At 55.3% G+C, this 19,800-nt stretch overlaps 2 protein-coding genes across 4 annotated transcripts in view; one reads left to right on the top strand and one right to left on the bottom strand.

The window, feature by feature from the left end:
• TRPC3 (transient receptor potential cation channel subfamily C member 3) overlaps window positions 1-18,044 on the bottom strand; it is a 62,273-nt gene extending 44,229 nt beyond the window's left edge. For all 3 annotated transcript variants that reach the window (XM_081303439.1, XM_081303440.1, XM_081303441.1), the window contains exon 1: window positions 17,348-18,044. In XM_081303439.1, coding sequence (XP_081159565.1) covers window positions 17,348-17,532 — 185 coding nt within the window. In that variant the 5' untranslated portion in view covers window positions 17,533-18,044. The remainder of the gene's footprint in view (window positions 1-17,347) is intronic.
• BLTP1 (bridge-like lipid transfer protein family member 1) overlaps window positions 16,889-19,800 on the top strand; it is a 360,418-nt gene continuing 357,506 nt past the window's right edge. Inside the window, exon 1 of the mRNA XM_081303434.1 lies at window positions 16,889-16,899. The gene's annotated coding sequence lies outside the window, so the exon portion shown is untranslated. The remainder of the gene's footprint in view (window positions 16,900-19,800) is intronic.

Raw genomic sequence — 19,800 nt, 5'->3', positions numbered from 1 at the left:
TCTTCTAGCAGGAGAAATAAGAAAGAAACGGGGTACTGGGGAGGACGCTGCGCTCTAGCAATGTTGTACCCAAATGGCTTTCCCAGGAATGTCCACCTCCAGGTCCCATGTGGTGGCTCACTCCTCCTGCACGGTGAGAGAACCTTCCGTGGGACTTCTCCTGGTCAAAGCCCTGGAGGGCCCAGCCTCGAGTCAGAGTCTCCTCAGGACCATACACCAGCCCTTCCCAGGGCCAATGGGGATGACTGCACTCTGACTGCGATGCCCTGAACTGCGTCCCTCCAGAAGGCCAGCGCCGAGCCCTGATGAGATAGTACTTGGGAACAGGGCCTTTGTGGGGGTATCAGCCTGGCTGAGGTCACAGATGAGGCTCTCACGGTGGGGCCGGCACCCAGTAAGGAGAGTCAGGGAGCGGGTGCTCCACCCCCCACACGAGGACACATGGAGAAGGCCGTCATCGGCACATCTCACCAGAACCTGACCCTGCCAGCACCCTGCTCTGACTTCCAGGCTCCAGGGCTGTGAAGAGGACAAGGCTGGTTCAGCAACCTGTCTGTGGTGTTTTACTTTGGCCGCAGAGATGACTTGCACTGGCCACACATTTTAAGGCAAAAAAAGTTTTATTTTTCATGCTTTTTGCCAAACCGTTAAGCAGATGAGAAGTTCTTTCTGAGAAGTATTTTGGTGTCTCACTGGGGACTCTCTGCCCCACACCATGAGAGGGAAAATACAGAGGATAAACCTTCAGTTTGCCATCAAATCACCTGGCCTCTGAGAGTGTTTCTCAGAGAAACCCGAGGACCACTTGCCTGGGGATCACTCAAAGTGCCTGTTCAAATGCAGATTCCTGGGTCTCATCCCAGATAGACTAATCAGAATCTCTCAGGTGGGGCCCTGGAATACATATTTTAAGGGAGCATCCTTTGCAATTTCTATGCATGCTGAAATTTGGGAACTTCCAGTATACACTTAATGGTGGTGATATGAGGCTGTTAAGCACTGGCCACCCTGCCCCTGAACAAAGTGAAATAGAAATGACGCCTTTGAGCAGCACAGGCTGGGGACATGACCTTACATGCATTTACTCCCTTTATGCCTTGTTACCGTTTAAAATTGATCCCCAGGAGGTTACTTACCACAGCAAATACGCAGCCTACAGAAAAGTGTTCACCAGTGACCAATTTATGTCACACCCTCACTTTGATCAAAGAACAGTATTTTTTAAAAGGTTCCTGCTGCCAGGTGGGATGGCACATGTCTGTAATCCCAGTGACTCGGGAGGCTGAGGCAGGTGGATTGCAAGATCAAGCCCAGTTTCTGCAACTGAGTGAGACCCTGACTCAACATTAAAAATAGAAAGGGCTGGGGAGGCGGCTCAGTGGTGAAGCCCCCTGAGTTCAATTCCCGTGACTGCAAGGAAAACAAAGCTTACTGCCTCTTCTCAGAAAGTGTGATCATGGCGCGGAGGGGCCTTTCCCACGCCAGCAGTCACTGTGCCACCATCAACCAACTGAATTTAGTGTAAGCAGCTTCTCTCCATGTGGCTTCTGTCCTTTAATCTAACGATGAAACTGAATAACTCTCCCTCCAGGAGGTAAAGGAGTTTCTCTTAGATCTAAAATTCCTCAAATATCATCATTATCTCATCCCAGATTTCTGATAGTTTTTCTCCTCTTCAATAATTTCTTGTATAAATTTTAAACCAATTATCTTATACTCCATGTATTTTAAACCTATTTACATTACTTGATTTTTAAAAGATGGTATTATTAAGTGCCCCTCATTTGTACCACAATTGCATACATTCCTAGAGAGTAAAGTCATATTTTATTTTTCCTTATTCACAGGGTCCATCGAAGTGTCCCTTAGAGAGCAGGTACTCAATACATGTGTGCCTGGTTCCCAGCCTCCCCAACTGAACTCAGGGCCCACAAGCACAGCGCTCTGCCTGACCCCTCTAAAATACCCCAACCATCTGCCTTCACCCAGCTCCCTCCAGCATGCCTATCAGGTTTGCAAGTTCAAGGTCATCCACTCTCCTTGGGAATGCCACTTGTGCTGGGCCGTCCTCACCATTCCCATAGCGACACCATCTCCCACACTGCTGCTGGACTAGCCGGTCAGCTTCCCAGCAGGAAGACCTAGTGCTGGTGAAGCATCCTCAGGCAAGGTACTGCCCAGTCAAGCCCCACACAAAGCTATAGAGCAGGGGTCATTTCCTCTGCTTCACAATGAGAAAGGCCAGCGCAAGGGAAACTGCCCAAGGTCACAGGGACGCACAAGCAGCCTGGGATTCACCTGGAGTCTCTGACTCTGTGCGTTTCCTGATTCTCCTCTTCCTACGGCCCAGCCACCCCAGCATCTGCTCTTCTCATCCCCGATTTTGCCCTGACCTACTTCCCTTTAGAAGCAGTCAGCAGCCCCAGGGGCTCTGCACATTCCCCACCCTGCCTGGCCAGCCTCTTTCCTGTTCCCAGACTCCTCCTTCACTGTCCTACACACATATCACCCTGCTTGTTCCTGAGCCATCGAGGGTGTTCCTCTACCAAGCGTATTTTAAGATAGATGTTAAGGCTGTTACTCTTTTGCCTTTCCAGGTATAAGGTCTTCGCCTGGGTCGGGTGCAGGCTAGGCTTGGGTGGTTGCTTAAGGGAAATCAGGGAAGATGAACAGTAGAGGAGGGGTACAAAGGGAAAGATCACAGTCGTGTTCTGAGGTTTTGCAAGAAAAAACAAATTTGCAAACAGAATTTGAGAAAAGGGAGATTGTCTTGCAGAATGAATTGCTCAGTTCCTTTGTTACCCTAATTCTTCTGGAAGGAGCTCGATGGCGGTCTCCCATGCAGACAGGACAGCTCTGCCACCCCAACAGCAAAGCTGTGGTGCTGCTGTCCCAGAAGGGGACAGAAGGAACAGAAGGGGCCAGAGACGAGGCGCAGGTTCAGTGAGGAAGGAAGCTCTGAGGGCAGGGCTCTGGCCAGGCCTATCGTGTCTGGAGACAGGACAGTGCAGTCTGGTGGAACAGGGCATGGCGTGGGCAAACCTTCCTTGAGCCCGCACCCCACGTGGTTTAAGCCTGTGAGGAGAGCCAGGCGCCTGCCAGGGCTGGGCCTGCCTGTGGTGCTGTGAGCCAGGCAGGGTCCTGTGCAGACACCGGGCCCTGAAGCCAGGAGCCACCTGGGAACAAGTACCCAGTAGAGGCAAGTCTATAGCATCAAGCCCCTCTGCTGACAAGAAGCACCCGAGAGAGGAGGAACCTGGCCCAGACAGCAAAGTGAGAGAGGAGCCCAACTTTCCGCTCTGGGACACATGATCCCCAAGCCCCGTGACCACCGAAGAGCAGGGGAAGAGTGGATTTCTGGGAGCCTGAGTAATTCTATCAGTTGAGAGTATTTCTTTAAAATAACATTTACTTTAGGGCATCCAGCTAAAATAAATGAGGCCAGCCTTCCACATCTTTCCAGGAATGGATACCATCAGACCACAGAGACGCTTACCTCCCTTGGAGATGGAGAGGGGGATAAGCAGGCAGAAGCCCCTCAGGCACAGGCTCAGGTGCAGGAAGGCCCTGCCCTGGCTGACCCGATCCCTCTAATCACATAGGCCAGGCCTCCCTTCCTGTCAGCTCACATCACTGCTTGATTGCTTAATTAACTTAATTGCTTAATTATTGATTGCTAATTCACTTGTTGAGTGTCTATGTAGTAAGCAAATAAAACAAAACAAACAATTAAAAACTAATTGAAACCACAGATTGGCGCTTTGGTTAATTTCCTCTCTCCTGGTCAGCGGTGGAGGCCGGGGACAGAGGCCGTCGTGAGCGCTCTCCTGCCTGCCCACTGCTCCTCCTGTCTCCATCCCTGAACACGCTTCCTTCTGCCCTTTTGTCTGTCCAAACCCTTCTCACTGTGGTGGTCCAGCTTAACGTGAGTCTCGTGGAAACAGCTGCCTGGGGCAAAGCCCACCTGAGGTGAGGCCCTCCTGATTTGGGAAGGTGGAGTCTTGGATCTTTTTTGAAACCATTGCTGAGCACCGACCTGAGCTTGCTGTGTGACACTGCTAGTCTACTCATCAATCTGGATACTTAATTTTGTCTCCTTGATTTGTGTTTCCTTGATTATGGTGTCCTGTGACATGTCCCCAAGGTTGATTGGGATAAGTGCTCCATGCACTTAGCCTGGGTTCCCCTGTTGTGTCGTCACCGTAGTGCCTAACACAGCACAGGATGTTCAAAGTACTTGTTGATTGATACGAACCTGGAGACAAAGAGACCTCATCAGGATACTCAGGAACTTCCAGAAGGTCTGAGGGCAGGACAAGTGCCTCAGCGAGGAGGTCCTCCCAGCTGTCCCTCCCTTGCTGTACTGTCCCCGTGAACGTGAAAAACGAACAGGTTGAAAATCGGAATCTTACTACTATTAAATCAATGGTGAGCGTAGGTGTTGGGACATTGAGCTTCCACAGAGAAGAGCTTCCATGATGGCTCTCTGGACTGAATCCCCAGACCCTGGGCACCTGGCAATGAGTGAGCATCATTAAAGAAATGGCCTCAAGCCGGGTGTGGTGACACACACCTGTAATCCCAGGGGCTCAGGAGGTTGAGGCGGGAGGATCGGGAGTTCAAAGCCACCCCCAGCGAAAGTGGGGCCCTGAGCAACTCAGTGAGGCCTTGTGTCTAAATAAAATACACAACGGGGCTGGGGATGTGGCTCAGTGGTGGAGTGCCCTGAGTCCAACCCCTGGTACTCAACATCAATCAATCAATCAATCAGGGTGGGGCTGTGGCTCAGTGGTAGAGCACTCGCCTAGCGTGTGTGAGGCACTGGGTTCGATTCTCATCTCAGCACCATGTATAAATAAATAAAATAAAGGATCATTCACAACTAAAAAAATATTTTTAAAAAATAAATGAAAGAAATAAAGGTATCCTGTCCATTTACAACTAAAAACAAAGAGATTAACTCAAAAAAAAAAAAAGAAAAAAGAAATGGTCTCAAACTCATTACTGAAATGAGGTAAAGAAGGAGCCACTACTTGAGCCAAGTGCCAGGCAAGCAGGCCAAGTAACCACATTAATGTGGCCAAAGAGAAGAGAGTGACACTCGAAAGTTTGTGACAAGTCAGCTCGCCACACCAAGGAAGTGGACCCTGCCAAGTGGCCCGGAGCCAGTCGACGGTCTGGTAAACAGCAAGAAGAGCTCACAGGAGGACCATCGGGGACAGCCAGCATGGGGGTCTCGGCCCTGGAGGTGGTGGTGATGGAAGCCGTGAGGGGGAGGGGAGAACCAGGAAGCCTGCAGAGATGTGCTGACAGATGAGACCCTCTTAGCCCCCCCCAAGCACCACCTGTCGGCCGACGCAGCTGCCTCCAAAGGCCTCCGGCATCTGCCCAGGTGCCTAGTGTGGGCAGGAAGGAGGAGAGGGCGGCCGAGGTCATCAGAACCGCACACCTTGAAAATCTCTAAACGTGTGTATTTGTGAAGAGGGTGGGGCACCCGGGACGTCAGCAGTGGGGGCCCAGTGTGGGAGGTGGGGGGCAGAGTCCCACAGCACAGCTGGCAGGTTGGAGAGGGTGGGGCACCCGGGACGTCAGCAGTGGGGGGCAGTGTGGGAGGTGGGGGGCAGAGTCCCACAGCACAGCTGGCAGGTTGGTGAGGGTGGGGCACCTGGACGTCAGCAGTGGGGGGCAGTGTGGAAGGTGGGGGGCAGTGTCCCACAGCACAGCTGGCAGGTTGGAGAGGGTGGGGCACCTGGACGTCAGCAGTGGGGGGCAGTGTGGAAGGTGGGGGGCAGAGTCCCACAGCACAGCTGGCAGGTTGGAGAGGGTGGGGCACCTGGACGTCAGCAGTGGGGGGCAGTGTGGGAGGTGGGGGGCAGTGTCCCACAGCACAGCTGGCAGGTTGGAGAGGGTGGGGCACCTGGACGTCAGCAGTGGGGGGCAGTGTGGAAGGTGGGGGGCAGTGTCCCACAGCACAGCTGGCAGGTTGGAGAGGGTGGGGCACCCTGGACGTCAGCAGTGGGGGGCAGTGTGGAAGGTGGGGGGCAGTGTCCCACAGCACAGCTGGCAGGTTGGAGAGGGTGGGGCACCTGGACGTCAGCAGTGGGGGGCAGTGTGGAAGGTGGGGGGCGGTGTCCCACAGCACAGCTGGCAGGTTGGAGAGGGTGGGGCACCCTGGACGTCAGCAGTGGGGGGCAGTGTGGAAGGTGGGGGGCAGTGTCCCACAGCACAGCTGGCAGGTTGGAGAGGGTGGGGCACCTGGACGTCAGCAGTGGGGGGCAGTGTGGAAGGTGGGGGGCAGAGTCCCACAGCACAGCTGGCAGGTTGGAGAGGGTGGGGCACCTGGACGTCAGCAGTGGGGGGCAGTGTGGAAGGTGGGGGGCAGAGTCCCACAGCACAGCTGGCAGGTTGGAGAGGGTGGGGCACCTGGACGTCAGCAGTGGGGGGCAGTGTGGAAGGTGGGGGGCAGTGTCCCACAGCACAGCTGGCAGGTTGGAGAGGGTGGGGCACCTGGACGTCAGCAGTGGGGGGCAGTGTGGAAGGTGGGGGGCGGTGTCCTACAGCACAGCTGGCAGGTTGGAGAGGGTGGGGCACCCTGGACGTCAGCAGTGGGGGGCAATGTGGGAGGTGGGGGGCAGAGTCCCACAGCACAGCTGGCAGGTTGGAGAGGGTGGGGCACCCTGGACGTCAGCAGTGGGGGGCAGTGTGGAAGGTGGGGGGCAGTGTCCCACAGCACAGCTGGCAGGTTGGAGAGGGTGGGGCACCTGGACGTCAGCAGTGGGGGGCAGTGTGGAAGGTGGGGGGCAGAGTCCCACAGCACAGCTGGCAGGTTGGTGAGGGTGGGGCACCCTGGACGTCAGCAGTGGGGGGCAGTGTGGAAGGTGGGGGGCGGTGTCCCACAGCACAGCTGGCAGGTTGGAGAGGATGGGGCACCCTGGACGTCAGCAGTGGGGGGCAGTGTGGAAGGTGGGGGGCAGTGTCCTACAGCACAGCTGGCAGGTTGGAGAGGGTGGGGCACCCTGGACGTCAGCAGTGGGGGGCAGTGTGGAAGGTGGGGGGCAGTGTCCTACAGCACAGCTGGCAGGTTGGAGAGGATGGGGCACCCTGGACGTCAGCAGTGGGGGGCAGTGTGGAAGGTGGGGGGAAGAGTCCCACAGCACAGCTGGCAGGTTGGAGAGGATGGGGCACCTGGACGTCAGCAGTGGGGGGCAGTGTGGAAGGTGGGGGGCAGAGTCCCACAGCACAGCTGGCAGGTTGGAGAGGGTGGGGCACCATGGATGTCAGCAGTGGGGGGCAGTGTGGAAGGTGGGGGGCAGTGTCCTACAGCACAGCTGGCAGGTTGGAGAGGATGGGGCACCCTGGACGTCAGCAGTGGGGGGCAGTGTGGAAGGTGGGGGGCGGTGTCCCACAGCACAGCTGGCAGGTTGGAGAGGATGGGGCACCTGGACGTCAGCAGTGGGGGGCAGTGTGGGAGGTGGGGGGCAGTGTCCCACAGCACAGCTGGCAGGTTGGAGAGGATGGGGCACCTGGACGTCAGCAGTGGGGGGCAGTGTGGAAGGTGGGGGGCGGTGTCCTACAGCACAGCTGGCAGGTTGGAGAGGGTGGGGCACCTGGACGTCAGCAGTGGGGGGCAGTGTGGGAGGTGGGGGGCAGTGTCCCACAGCACAGCTGGCAGGTTGGAGAGGGTGGGGCACCCTGGACGTCAGCAGTGGGGGGCAGTGTGGAAGGTGGGGGGCGGTGTCCTACAGCACAGCTGGCAGGTTGGAGAGGGTGGGGCACCCTGGACGTCAGCAGTGGGGGGCAGTGTGGGAGGTGGGGGGCAGAGTCCCACAGCACAGCTGGCAGGTTGGAGAGGGTGGGGCACCCTGGACGTCAGCAGTGGGGGGCAGTGTGGAAGGTGGGGGGCAGTGTCCTACAGCACAGCTGGCAGGTTGGAGAGGGTGGGGCACCATGGATGTCAGCAGTGGGGGGCAGTGTGGAAGGTGGGGGGCGGTGTCCCACAGCACAGCTGGCAGGTTGGAGAGGGTGGGGCACCCTGGACGTCAGCAGTGGGGGGCAGTGTGGAAGGTGGGGGGCAGTGTCCTACAGCACAGCTGGCAGGTTGGAGAGGGTGGGGCACCCTGGACGTCAGCAGTGGGGGGCAGTGTGGAAGGTGGGGGGCGGTGTCCCACAGCACAGCTGGCAGGTTGGAGAGGGTGGGGCACCCTGGACGTCAGCAGTGGGGGGCAGTGTGGAAGGTGGGGGGCAGTGTCCTACAGCACAGCTGGCAGGTTGGTGAGGGTGGGGCACCCTGGACGTCAGCAGTGGGGGGCAGTGTGGAAGGTGGGGGGCAGTGTCCCACAGCACAGCTGGCAGGTTGGAGAGGGTGGGGCACCATGGATGTCAGCAGTGGGGGGCAGTGTGGAAGGTGGGGGGCAGTGTCCTACAGCACAGCTGGCAGGTTGGAGAGGATGGGGCACCCTGGACGTCAGCAGTGGGGGGCAGTGTGGGAGGTGGGGGGCAGTGTCCCACAGCACAGCTGGCAGGTTGGAGAGGGTGGGGCACCCTGGACGTCAGCAGTGGGGGGCAGTGTGGGAGGTGGGGGGCAGTGTCCCACAGCACAGCTGGCAGGTTGGAGAGGATGGGGCACCCTGGACGTCAGCAGTGGGGGGCAGTGTGGGAGGTGGGGGGCAGTGTCCCACAGCACAGCTGGCAGGTTGGAGAGGGTGGGGCACCATGGATGTCAGCAGTGGGGGGCAGTGTGGAAGGTGGGGGGCAGTGTCCCACAGCACAGCTGGCAGGTTGGAGAGGGTGGGGCACCATGGATGTCAGCAGTGGGGGGCAGTGTGGAAGGTGGGGGGCAGTGTCCTACAGCACAGCTGGCAGGTTGGAGAGGGTGGGGCACCCTGGACGTCAGCAGTGGGGGGCAGTGTGGAAGGTGGGGGGCAGTGTCCCACAGCACAGCTGGCAGGTTGGAGAGGGTGGGGCACCCTGGACGTCAGCAGTGGGGGGCAGTGTGGAAGGTGGGGGGCAGTGTCCCACAGCACAGCTGGCAGGTTGGAGAGGATGGGGCACCCTGGACGTCAGCAGTGGGGGGCAGTGTGGAAGGTGGGGGGAAGAGTCCCACAGCACAGCTGGCAGGTTGGAGAGGATGGGGCACCTGGACGTCAGCAGTGGGGGGCAGTGTGGAAGGTGGGGGGCGGTGTCCCACAGCACAGCTGGCAGTCAGAGGCCCAGGGCCGCACCCCACCACAGCACACCAGGCTGCAAAAGAAGCATCCACTTAAGAAAGAGGAAAGCAGGGCCTTGGTTTCCACAGTTCCATGCCACGGAAAACGAAATGCAGGGTCCTGGCAGTCCCGAGCGCAGGGAGACAGCTGGGTCGCCACAGGGACGAGGGACCTCGGCCCCCATCTCCTCCACCTGCCCTGCGTCCTTCCAGGAGGCACGGAGGCCTTGCAGACTCCTCAGCAAGGAACCAGACAGGGAAGGCGTGTCCCTGTTCTCAGTCCCGGGGGCATCGCGGCCCCTGGCCCAGCCTGCCTGGCTCCAGGGGACGCTGCCTCAGCGTGTGCCCAGGAAGCATGAAGCAGTGCCTCCTGACATGGACGTGGGCATTCGCGCCTCCGGGTCTGCACTGCGCTCTCACCCCATCACCCACCACGCACTGCTTTGCGTTTCCTTTCACGCTGTCCCTCATGGTTCCGCAGGGTCTGCACGTCTGGCCTGAGCAAGGGTCAGAGGGATGTCTCTCAGAGGGCTGGCACCTGCAGGTAGCCCCCAGGCTGGGTGCCGAGGAGCAGGGCCTTCTCCTCAGTCACATGGGGAGGGGTGAAATCGGGGCATTCTTCTATAAAAACAAATTCACAGACACATTGATAAAAGCCAATAACATAAATAACCAATCTTCTTTCAATCAAATGTCCAAGTACACATTTCTGCTAATCAGACTCAATTCCTAATTATATCATGGAGGTATTTGATGACTTCTCTATCTCTTGATTTTGATCTTATGTAAAGTTGACTTTTGTCAGGATAACCTAGGGGGCAAATGTGGGCTAAATCTTAAAATTAATAACCACTGAAAACTGATAACTAATTAAGCCTATATTCTAAAATGAATTTCACAATGCTCACTAAAATATTCATTATTTCAGTATGATGAGAGACAAATTAAGAGTTATGTAAACTCAGTCAATAGTTAAATAAGAACAGAGACAAAATGAATTCAATCAAACAGAAAGCTGCTCACTGAAGAGAGATATTATTGGCCATTTAAACATACTAGTTACTATTGAAGATGTCTGTATTTTAGCCTTTACAGCTTTTAGAGGGACCTGGTTTTCTGTCACTGTCATCGTGTGAAGTCGAAGTCTGGGGCTCTCGACCCTCGCTCCCGCCTCGTGTCTCTCCAGCCTGCGTCTCAGCAGAATCCACAGGCATCGACCTTATTGGACAAAATGCATTCAGAGATGATGCAGAGTACCCTCAGGTCAAGCTCTTTCCTTAACAGGTCACACACGGGCGGACAGCTAAGGCTCATGTTTTACAGAGGTCCAGGACTAACAATATCATCACCTACTATTTGAAAGTAGAAGTTTTTATAACGAGAGTTTTCTGACTGGATAACTGTAGACAGTGTCCCCAACCCAGATGCTGAGTTAAGACAGAATCCTGTGACCATCCTGACTATCCTCCTACAGCCACGACTGGAAGTCGGCAACTCAGCCCTCCGTGCCTTCTCCCTGCAGGGCCACTAACCGGGCTCCCGTCCAGAGCAAGGCTGCCATCGGCGGCGGGCAGTGTGGATGTGGTGGAGAAGCCCGACTGCTGGCCACCAGGGCTCCCCTCTGGGGCTGCTCGGGACACTCATGGCTACTTGAGCATGCTGCTGCAGAAGCCACTCTGATCCAATGCCAGCGTTCCTTCCCACAGGGCCAGGGGCTCAGGGGACATGCTCTCCCTCCCTCGGCATTCCCTGTGGTCTTACTGCCCGAAGTAAACCCAGCCCATGGGCTGGTGGGTATTTTAGGCAGGAACGGCTTCATGTGAAGAACACCTTCAGAGAGGTTTGCAATCCTAGCACAGAAATGAGAAAATTCCTAAAATTGTAGCTCAGCCCACAGAGGATGGGCCAGGCGTGGACGGGGCTCCCTTGGCTTGGGTAAGGCCAGGAAAAGGGAGCGTGGGAAGTGCAGGGAGGCGTGGCCCTGAGACAGCCTTTGCTCCTCTCCCCTCCAGGACTCCTCTTACAAGCTCTGCCAGCTGCTCAGCCGTCAGCAGCCAAGTGCAACCATGACTCAACTGAATCTCATAAATGAATTAATACTAATTAATAGTTTCCTGTGTTGTTTCTCCTAGGAGTAATTGCATTAACAATGTTTTGAGGAAGAAATGCTTAACCCAGTGGAGACTACAGTATGCACAGAACAGCCTGGGATCTGGAGGTCCCATAGGGCCTGGGGCTGCTGTGAATCCCATGTCACCATCAGCTCCAGTTGATGAATTTGTGAAATAAGGCACCGGACTTGAACTCGATGAACTCTTTCCAACTCAAACACTCTATTATTCTTCAAAATGTTGTGTACTAGATAAATGGAGAGGGATAGTGCTGAGATGACTGCAAGTGGGGACTGCAGGCAGCCTTCTTGTGGTCATTAGACCGACGTCTACTCCATTGGCCTGATAAGCTCATTGTGAGAATATCCCTCCATCTGGCATCTGAGTTCTGTCAAAAATACTGCCATCGTTAGGGCTTGAATGAAGAAAACACAACTGTAGAGATGGCTGGCTTCAGGATGATAGGATAAAGGCCTTTCACATCCCTTGCCTTCTCCAGAACCCCCTTGAAGACAAGAGAGCAAGGAACAGCAGCACGAAGCCAGGAAGCAAGATGAGCCCAACCTGAAGATGGAGAGGAGAACAGGATGCATCCGCGGCGGGACGGAGGCTCCCACAGAGCCCTGGGATAGGGAGCAGGCGACCACCTCCTCAGTGCAGAAATGCAAGGCCAACAATTCCAGAGGAGCAGGAAGAACCTTCCCTCTGCCCTGGGTCACCACTGGTGTGGTCACGGGACATCTTCCCGCATCCTGTGGGGAGAGAGGACACCGATGTCTGCAGACACAGAGAGAGGCCAGCCTAGGGTGGGCAGCGCCAAGAGCAGCTGGAGCCCTGCCCATGACCAGACACCAACCGCTGGCTTTATTATTTCCTAATCCCTCCTCCACTAAGAAACAGGATTTAAAAAATACTGCATCTGTGACACAAGAAAGAATGCTACCAAAAAAAAAAAAAAGGGGGATCCTTGTAGCCTAAGAGAGGCGCAGAGATCAAACTTCCAACGGCGGGGCTCAGCTCACATTAGGCCCTAGTTTCAGTTCCCCCGCACTGACTCTGCGTGTGTGTGTGTGTGTGTGTGTGCGCGCGCGCTAAAGTGAAAGAAATTCAGGGAAATATCTCAGAACACAAAAGAACACAAAAGATAAGTATTGGAAAGCAGGAGAGAGGAGATACAAAAATCAGGGGATGTTTAGGAAATACAACATCCAGATAATAAGTATTCTAGAGAGAAGAATAAAAGTAGTGGTCAGAAAATAATATAAGAAATAATATATGAAAACCATAATCAAATCAGAACAAAAATCTCCGAATTGAAAGGATGCTGAGGGCCATTGCCAAGTAGGAATGGCGTATTGAAATTTCCTTGCCAGCGTACCCCATGTTATATGGACTTGCCTTAGAATTTCACTGTTGACATTGCATGTAAGGTGACCTTGCTCAAGGACCAGGGCGGATCCGGGTTTAGAGCTGATCAGGTTTGAGGAAGTATCCCGGTCCTTGGGTTTAGGGCGTTCCCGGTTTAAGACAATAGGGGTTTTAGGGAAGTTGGAGGTTGAAGATTATTGCTGCCGGGATTAGGGTGTTCCTGCTGCCTGAGCTCCTGTTGAGTTCTCGTGAGATTCAAATGGGATTTTGGAAAAAAGCCTCGTGGAGTAGGTGAATTGGGCGGCGGCAGAACTTGGATTTCCCCAGAGAACGTGTGTAGAGGCCGGTGTGAGTTCAGGAATAAAGATTGTTGTTTGAATCTACAAAGCTGTGTGGTGGCTCGTGATTCTGTGCCCAGCCAAGACATTGGCAAAAGGATTTAGCCAGGACCCAGTTTAGGTAATGAAAAAAGACCCATCTCAAAGCACACCTTCAGAATAACCCTGATGAGAGACAATTCTAAAAGCTTCCTGAAGGAGAACAAATTCAAACGTACACAGAGTAAGTCAGAGAGCTGTAGAAGAGATGGTTCCAGGAAACGAAGCTGCAGAAGCCGAGACAAGATGTGGCAGACCCTACTCCAAGAAAAACAGGGAATTATGAAAGAAAGGTAGTTCTAGAGTATTACTTAGCAGTGATCAATGGTTACAGGGTTGTAATAATGAAGACCTCAAATCAGATATTAACCAGAAAGATTATGGCAAACTATGTTGAGAGGATAAGAGGAATACACGAGCAAAAACTGTCTCCTGAGGTTACAGACGACGTCTAAACAGCACAGGGAGGAGTTGGACATGGAGTGGACGTCCAGGAGAGGGAAGGACCCGGGAGCCGCGGGTGCTGGTGCTCTTACAGGCCTTTCAGCCCAAACGATCGTCTACAATATGTCCATGTATTACTTTGATAGCATACAAAATAAAACAAACCAACAAAACGACTTCTCCACAGTTTACTTAGTGAACGTGCTACTCTAGGATACAAAACTGGTCATGTAATGAGAGCTTGCAGATTATCAAAGACCTCAAGTCTAAAGCCATGCTGTGCTGCTCTCGAAAATCAGACCTTCACCTGGGAGAGAGCGGCCTTCTCCTTACCACCACACCCATCCAACTGCAGGCCCCCAGCGTGGATTCCAGTCCCTGGAGACTTGGCAGTCCCTCGGAGACTGAACTCCTAGTCCAGGGGGGGAAGGAGGCCTGGCTTCCAATCTGATGCCTAACCCACCCACACATCACGGTTCCCAAACCCACAGCCACAGCCAGCCAGCCTGGAGCCTTCCACAGGGCCAGGGCCAGCAACAAAGCCCACCGGTCCCAGGTTACAGGGCGCTGCGTGCTCCCCTTGGCTCCCTGTTCACACAGAGTGGAGCCGCAGAAGCCATTGCTGATTTGCCAAGGAACTCAGAAAATGACTTCTTGGTTCCAATTCTGCATCTGCGGACGATGGCCAGGGCGAGCCCTGTGAGGAGCTGAGACTTGAGGGCACACGGCAGCAGAGTATGACATGAACACAGATCCCTGCTTTCATTATCATGGCTAACTTGGGGCAGTACTTCCTCTGAAGAAAAATGAGGCAGAATTCTGTTTCCTAGAAGTCTCCCCTGTTGGAGCTAACACTGCTGAGAACTCCAGTGGCTTTGTGCACCTGTGCTGAAGCACCCGAGGGTGGCTCTTCCCACGAACGTGGGGTCCCGCTTCCTCTCCTGGGGCTCTCCTCTAGGCAGCCCCATGCTAAGAGTACCTGCTCCTTCTCTTTTTCTCTGTCCTTTGCTTGTTAACTCTGTCCCTGCCTCTAAAAGAAAGTTACACACACACACACACACACACACACACACTCGCTGGGCTCTGCGCTGCTCTCCTCATGCTCCTCTCTGGGAAATCTCTCGACTCCAGCCACCCCACCCCTCCACACACTCCCAGATGCTCCAAGCTCTAAACCTGCATTTCCACCTTCGTGCTTGACACTTCCATTACTACTATCTGAAAAATCAGGTCCCTCTCATTTCTCTTTCTTTGCAACAGTGACATCAACAGTCTTGGTTATCTAGGTCAAATCGTCATCAGATCCTCCAGGACCCCCTTCTCTTCGCCGCACCCTTCATGGGGAGCAGAGTGTAAACCTCAGAGACACGCATGTCTATCCTCCCCGCCAACGACACTGCACTATAACAGACCCCTCTCAGCCTCAGTGTGTTCCTTCCGGGTCTGCCACCGGCCACTTCTACCCATCAATGGCTCCCCATTGTCACCTCCTGGCACATAAGCCCCCCGACATTAACGTCCCAATTCAAAATGTTTAGCCCAGCATTTCTGTTGTGCTACTTACAGCATGATTGCTCACGCTCTGTCTCTGCCCACCTCTCTCAGGACACTCTGGACCCCCAGTGGAGGAGAGCTGGCCCTGTCCCCTGCGCTGCCTCCGCAGCCTGCACTTTGCACAGGGACACACGCAAGAAATGTCTTTGAATTGAATCCCAAGAGGACGGTCTTCAAACGCCTACTTGGAGTTCATCAGACACTTAACAACCCAACAACTTCTAGACGGAAGTAATCTCTGACAGCAATCCCTGGTCCTGGTTTGAACACAGCTGGGATGAAGGAAGCCTTGGCTGGAACTGACGGCTGATAAATGGTTCTATCAAAGAAGACAACAACAACAACAAAAAGCTGGCTAGTGACACAGCAGATGACACTCTGGTCCCTAAGTCTGTTAATTTCCCTAGTGGAACACCAGAATGAAACAGGCCACAGGATTTCCCTGAGGAACTCTCCTGACAACAGTGGCCGAGGCTCACTATCCTCCGATCCTGCTGGACTCTGAACCCAGCTGTGCTCCTCTGCCTGCTGAAAATAACCGTGGGGCTTTGCTAGGCGCACTCTCTCTGGCCCAGCTAGGGCTGTCTGCTGATTTCTAAACAACGACACATAAACAGCATTTATTAGCATGGCCTTGTTCTACTCATAGAACAAAAGGAGTGGAGCTGCTGCAGATATGCTATGAGCTGGTCTCTGATTCACCACGTGGCAGGCTTCAAATAAAAAGGAAGAAACGTTCATTAAGCGAGTCTCCTTGACCTGTGGGAAACAGGTACCATGGCACTGGCTTGCTGGTTATGGAAAGTCAGTGAACAGTTTCGGGGGTTCTACTAGCCCTCAGATGGCCAGCCCCCAACTAGCCTTGATCCAGGGCTTTGTGCAATTGACCTCAAACTTCAAAAGCGGGTGCAGCAATCTACTCCGCCCTACTTTCCCTGATAGGAGTATTCAGGTGTCCCAATTTGTCTGGATTTATGGTGAAAAAAAGAATTTTTAAAGAATCAAGAAACTGAGCAAGTTTATCAAAATAATTTGGCCAAGAGAAAACTGGACAATGTCTGAACCCCTCAGGGGAGCACGGAAGCCAGCTGTGGCTCTTAGTCCCCAGGATTCAGGCCTGTCCTTGCATTTCCTGGGCCATTTCCACTCCACTCTAATCCGCATCAGCAACGCCCGCTCATTTCAAGTCAGAACCCTCACCATGGCGTCTACTCCCGGCCACCGATTTCTTTGTCCCTACAGGCAGATCCAGCTGGGTACCAGCTCCGTCCAGCCAAGCAAGTGGGTGAGTCCCAGAGGCCCAAGGTCTCTGCCCGGCAGGGACAGCTGGGGGCGGCAGGGGGCACTGCAGAGCCTCGGTCCCCACCCAGGAACCAGCTCCAGGGCTCTGCCTGTCGGTGGCCGCCGCCTCCTCTGACCCCAGGCTCTACCTAAGTCTGTGCCGCTTCCTAAAAAAGACAAGGAGCCCTTCAGCAGAGCCCAGATAGTGGGAAAAGAAGCACGGGCATCTCACCCCGAAATCCGACCGCCCCTTTTGTCTTTATGCACCTCGCCGCAGACTAATGGCTGGAGATTCAGAAAAGTTGCTCTTTCTCAAATTCGAGCGCCGACCGCTCCTTCGTTAAAAGGAAAAAGCCGGGGAGGAGAGTGCGGGGGTGGGGAGGAAAAAGAGAAAAGAAAAGGAAAACCAGTCGGGGACCCTGAGCTCGTGGGAACCGCAGCCCAAGTTGGCACCAAGCAGCTGGGCGGCCGCACGCCCCCTCCCTCCGCGGGCACACGCGGCGGCGTTGGTTCTAGCTGGACCCCACTAGGAACGCAGTCAGGGACCGCGGGCACCCAGCACCCCGTTCCGCACCGCCCCTCCCAGCTCCCCACTTGAGCCGCCCCCCCCGACGGCGGGAGGTGGAGGGGACCCGAATTCCCAGGGTGGCTCCCGCGGGGACGCCGCGGGGGAGCTGGGGCGGCCAGGGTCGGTGCGCATCGTGCCCTTCCTCGGCCTCCCCAGGTAAGCCTGGGGACCCCGGGGTCTGCTTCCGAGGGTCCCAGTCCTAGGGGAGTCGCGCGGGCCGGGCTTTGCTGGCTGGACGCGTGTCTGCCCTCAGTGTCCGTCTGCGGGGCCGTTCCGCGCCTTCCTTCGGCGCCCCGCACCCCAGTCCCTCGGCGGAGCGGGACGGAGCGGGAGCGCCGGGCCGGGTCGGCGGGGGCACCGTCGCCCGGATCCACCCGCCCCGCCGCGCACGTCGTGGCGCCGCCCTCCCGTGCGCGGGGCGCGGCGGGCCGGTACTCACAGGTCGGGCCCCCGGGAGCGGGGCGGCGCGCGGTGGCTGCGCGGCTCCAGCCCCCCGTTGACGCCCCTCCAGCCCCGGCGGCGGCGCTGCGGCTCGGCTGCCTCGTCCTCGCCCTCCTCCTCCTCCTCCGGCGCGGGGAAGGTCACCCTCGCCTGCTCCTTGCACTTCCTGACCTTGGTGGACATCGCGCCGGCCGCGGGCCTCCTCCGCCGCGCGCCCTCCGGGCGGCGCCGCTCCCGGCCAGCAGCGGCTCCCGCAGCCCGCGCGGCCCGGGGCAGGAAGGCGGCGGGAGAGCGCGGCGCTGCCCGCGACCTGGCGGCTAGAGGCGGGAGCCGGAGCCGCGCCGCCGCCCACCATCCAAGCGCGGGAGCCGCCGCGCCGTGGCCGCGAGAAGAAAGCCCGGGCGGAGCGCGCGCCGGTGCCGGGAGAGGAGCTGCGGCCCCGCGGCCGCGGCGGTGCCGCCTGCGCGCCTGTCCCCGGCCTCCGACAGCATCACTTGCTAGGACAGCAGCGCTACTCAGGGAGAGGAGGGAGGGGAGGGGAGGAGGGGAAGATCAGGTCCTCAGACAGCGCCGGAGAGGAACCAGACAGACCAGCAGGTGGGGAGCCAAGTCTCGGGAGAACTTCCTCTCCCCACCAGAGCTCCTGTGCACCCCCAGAGCAAGTTGGCTCGGGAGGTGGAGAGGAGCACGCCAGCTCCTCGGCTTCCCCGCAGGCACATTTGGAGTTCCAGCCCAGATTTCAGAAGCATTCCACGCTCGTCCTGCCTTCTGCAGGTTGAACCTGCAGAGCTTCCCGAGAGCCTCTGTGCTGCAGCTTGGCACTATTTCTAATGTGCGTGATGCTTTTGTACATGTAACAATTTCGTTCATCCAACAAGACTAAGTACTTTCCCAGAGATATTTATCACGAAAATTTTTAAATCATTTTAAAATTTGAAAAAAAAATCCTGCAAAATTCAAGAGTGCTCATTGTTCTGGGAGGAAAGAGTTACAGAATTTTGGTCAACAGGAATCAGAGAGAGCCTCTGGTGCTCTCCTTTTATTTCATTTTCCCCGTATTTACTCAGCGGTGCTGGCAATAGAACACCGCATGCATGCGCTCTACCCCTAAGCTACACACCTGGGTCGGGTCTGCTCCTTTTACAAATAGGAAAGTGGACGCTCCCCTCCCCAACCCTAAAGGTAGGCCAGCAGTGAGACAACAGACCAGGCCTGGACAGTGTACTGTCCAGAATTTTCTATTGCCTCAAATAGGCAGCTTTCCACAGGCCCAACTTGGAAGAATCACAAAAAATACCAGAGGTGCTGTGATGAGACGAAATAAGATCTGCTCATTTTTTTAAAAAAGTATTTTTATTAGTTGTCGAGGGACCTTTACTTTATTTATTTATTTACATGCGGTGCTGAGAATCAAACCCACATGCTAGGCAAGTGCTCTACACTGAGCCACAAGCCCAGCCCAGGATCTGCTCATTTTTGACTGCCTCCAGTTGGGGTGTGCTTCTTGGAGGAGCAGATCTTCCCAGTTTAAGCAAAGCACCAGCGAGGCAATGTAGCTACCTTGAGTCTAATTCTTAAAAAGTAAACAAAATACCAGGCATTTTTGTTAAATTGACATCAAGTGTTTATGTTTAAAGAAGCAACCATACTTCCTAAGACAACTGATTCAGGGAGAACAGGAGCAAGTGAACACTGTCCAGCACTCTTTGGTGGACAGGCCCCCTCACAGGGTCACCAGACCCCCTCCTCCCACCTCTGAATTATAGGCAGACTGCCCAACACCCGAGTGCCCTGTGGTCCTCTCTGCCTCTAGCTCCTGCCACTTGCCTCTCCCCATACAGGAGATTCTGCTCACAGCAGGTCTGATCATGACTTGCCTCTATGAAAATCTCTGGAGACTTCCCACTGCTTTCAGGTGAAAATCCAAATCTGGCATACCCGCCCCCTGTGGGCTGACCCGAGTTCTGCATGTCTGCTCCCACCTTCCCACAGGCGCATTCCCACACCAGAATGTCTGGACGTCTCATTCATCACCTGACAACTGTGGCTTTTCCTGCCGTGGTCTGTGACATTCCCACACCAGAATGTCTCTTTCTCCTTCTACCTGGCCCACTGCTCTTTTCCCTTAAAACCTAGCTTAGAAGTGGCTTCCAGTCTGACAGCCGTCCTCCATCCCAGGGAAGTCCCCTGCCTCTCCGTACACCCCATGTTAGCCTTGGTCACAGCAGACAGAAGTTAGTTCTTATGCCTGTCTTTCCCTGAAGTGTGAATTCCTTGCTGGTGATTTGGTTCTTACTTCTTTTGAGCTACTTGGGGCTCATTTTTTGCTCTTGCTATTTAGCTGAGTGCTTGGTGTCCAGGAAATCAATAAAAGTTGTTGAAGAAATCTGCAGGTTCTTTCTAAAAAATCTGCAGGTTCTTTCTAATTGCATGACAAGCCCATGGCCTTGG

The sequence above is a fragment of the Spermophilus citellus genome (genome assembly GCF_964194105.1).
Source record: "Spermophilus citellus genome assembly, chromosome: 8".
Lineage (NCBI taxonomy): Eukaryota > Metazoa > Chordata > Mammalia > Rodentia > Sciuridae > Spermophilus > Spermophilus citellus.
The sequence above is the reverse complement of the archived record's forward strand: the minus strand, read 5'-3'. Positions and strand labels throughout refer to the sequence as shown.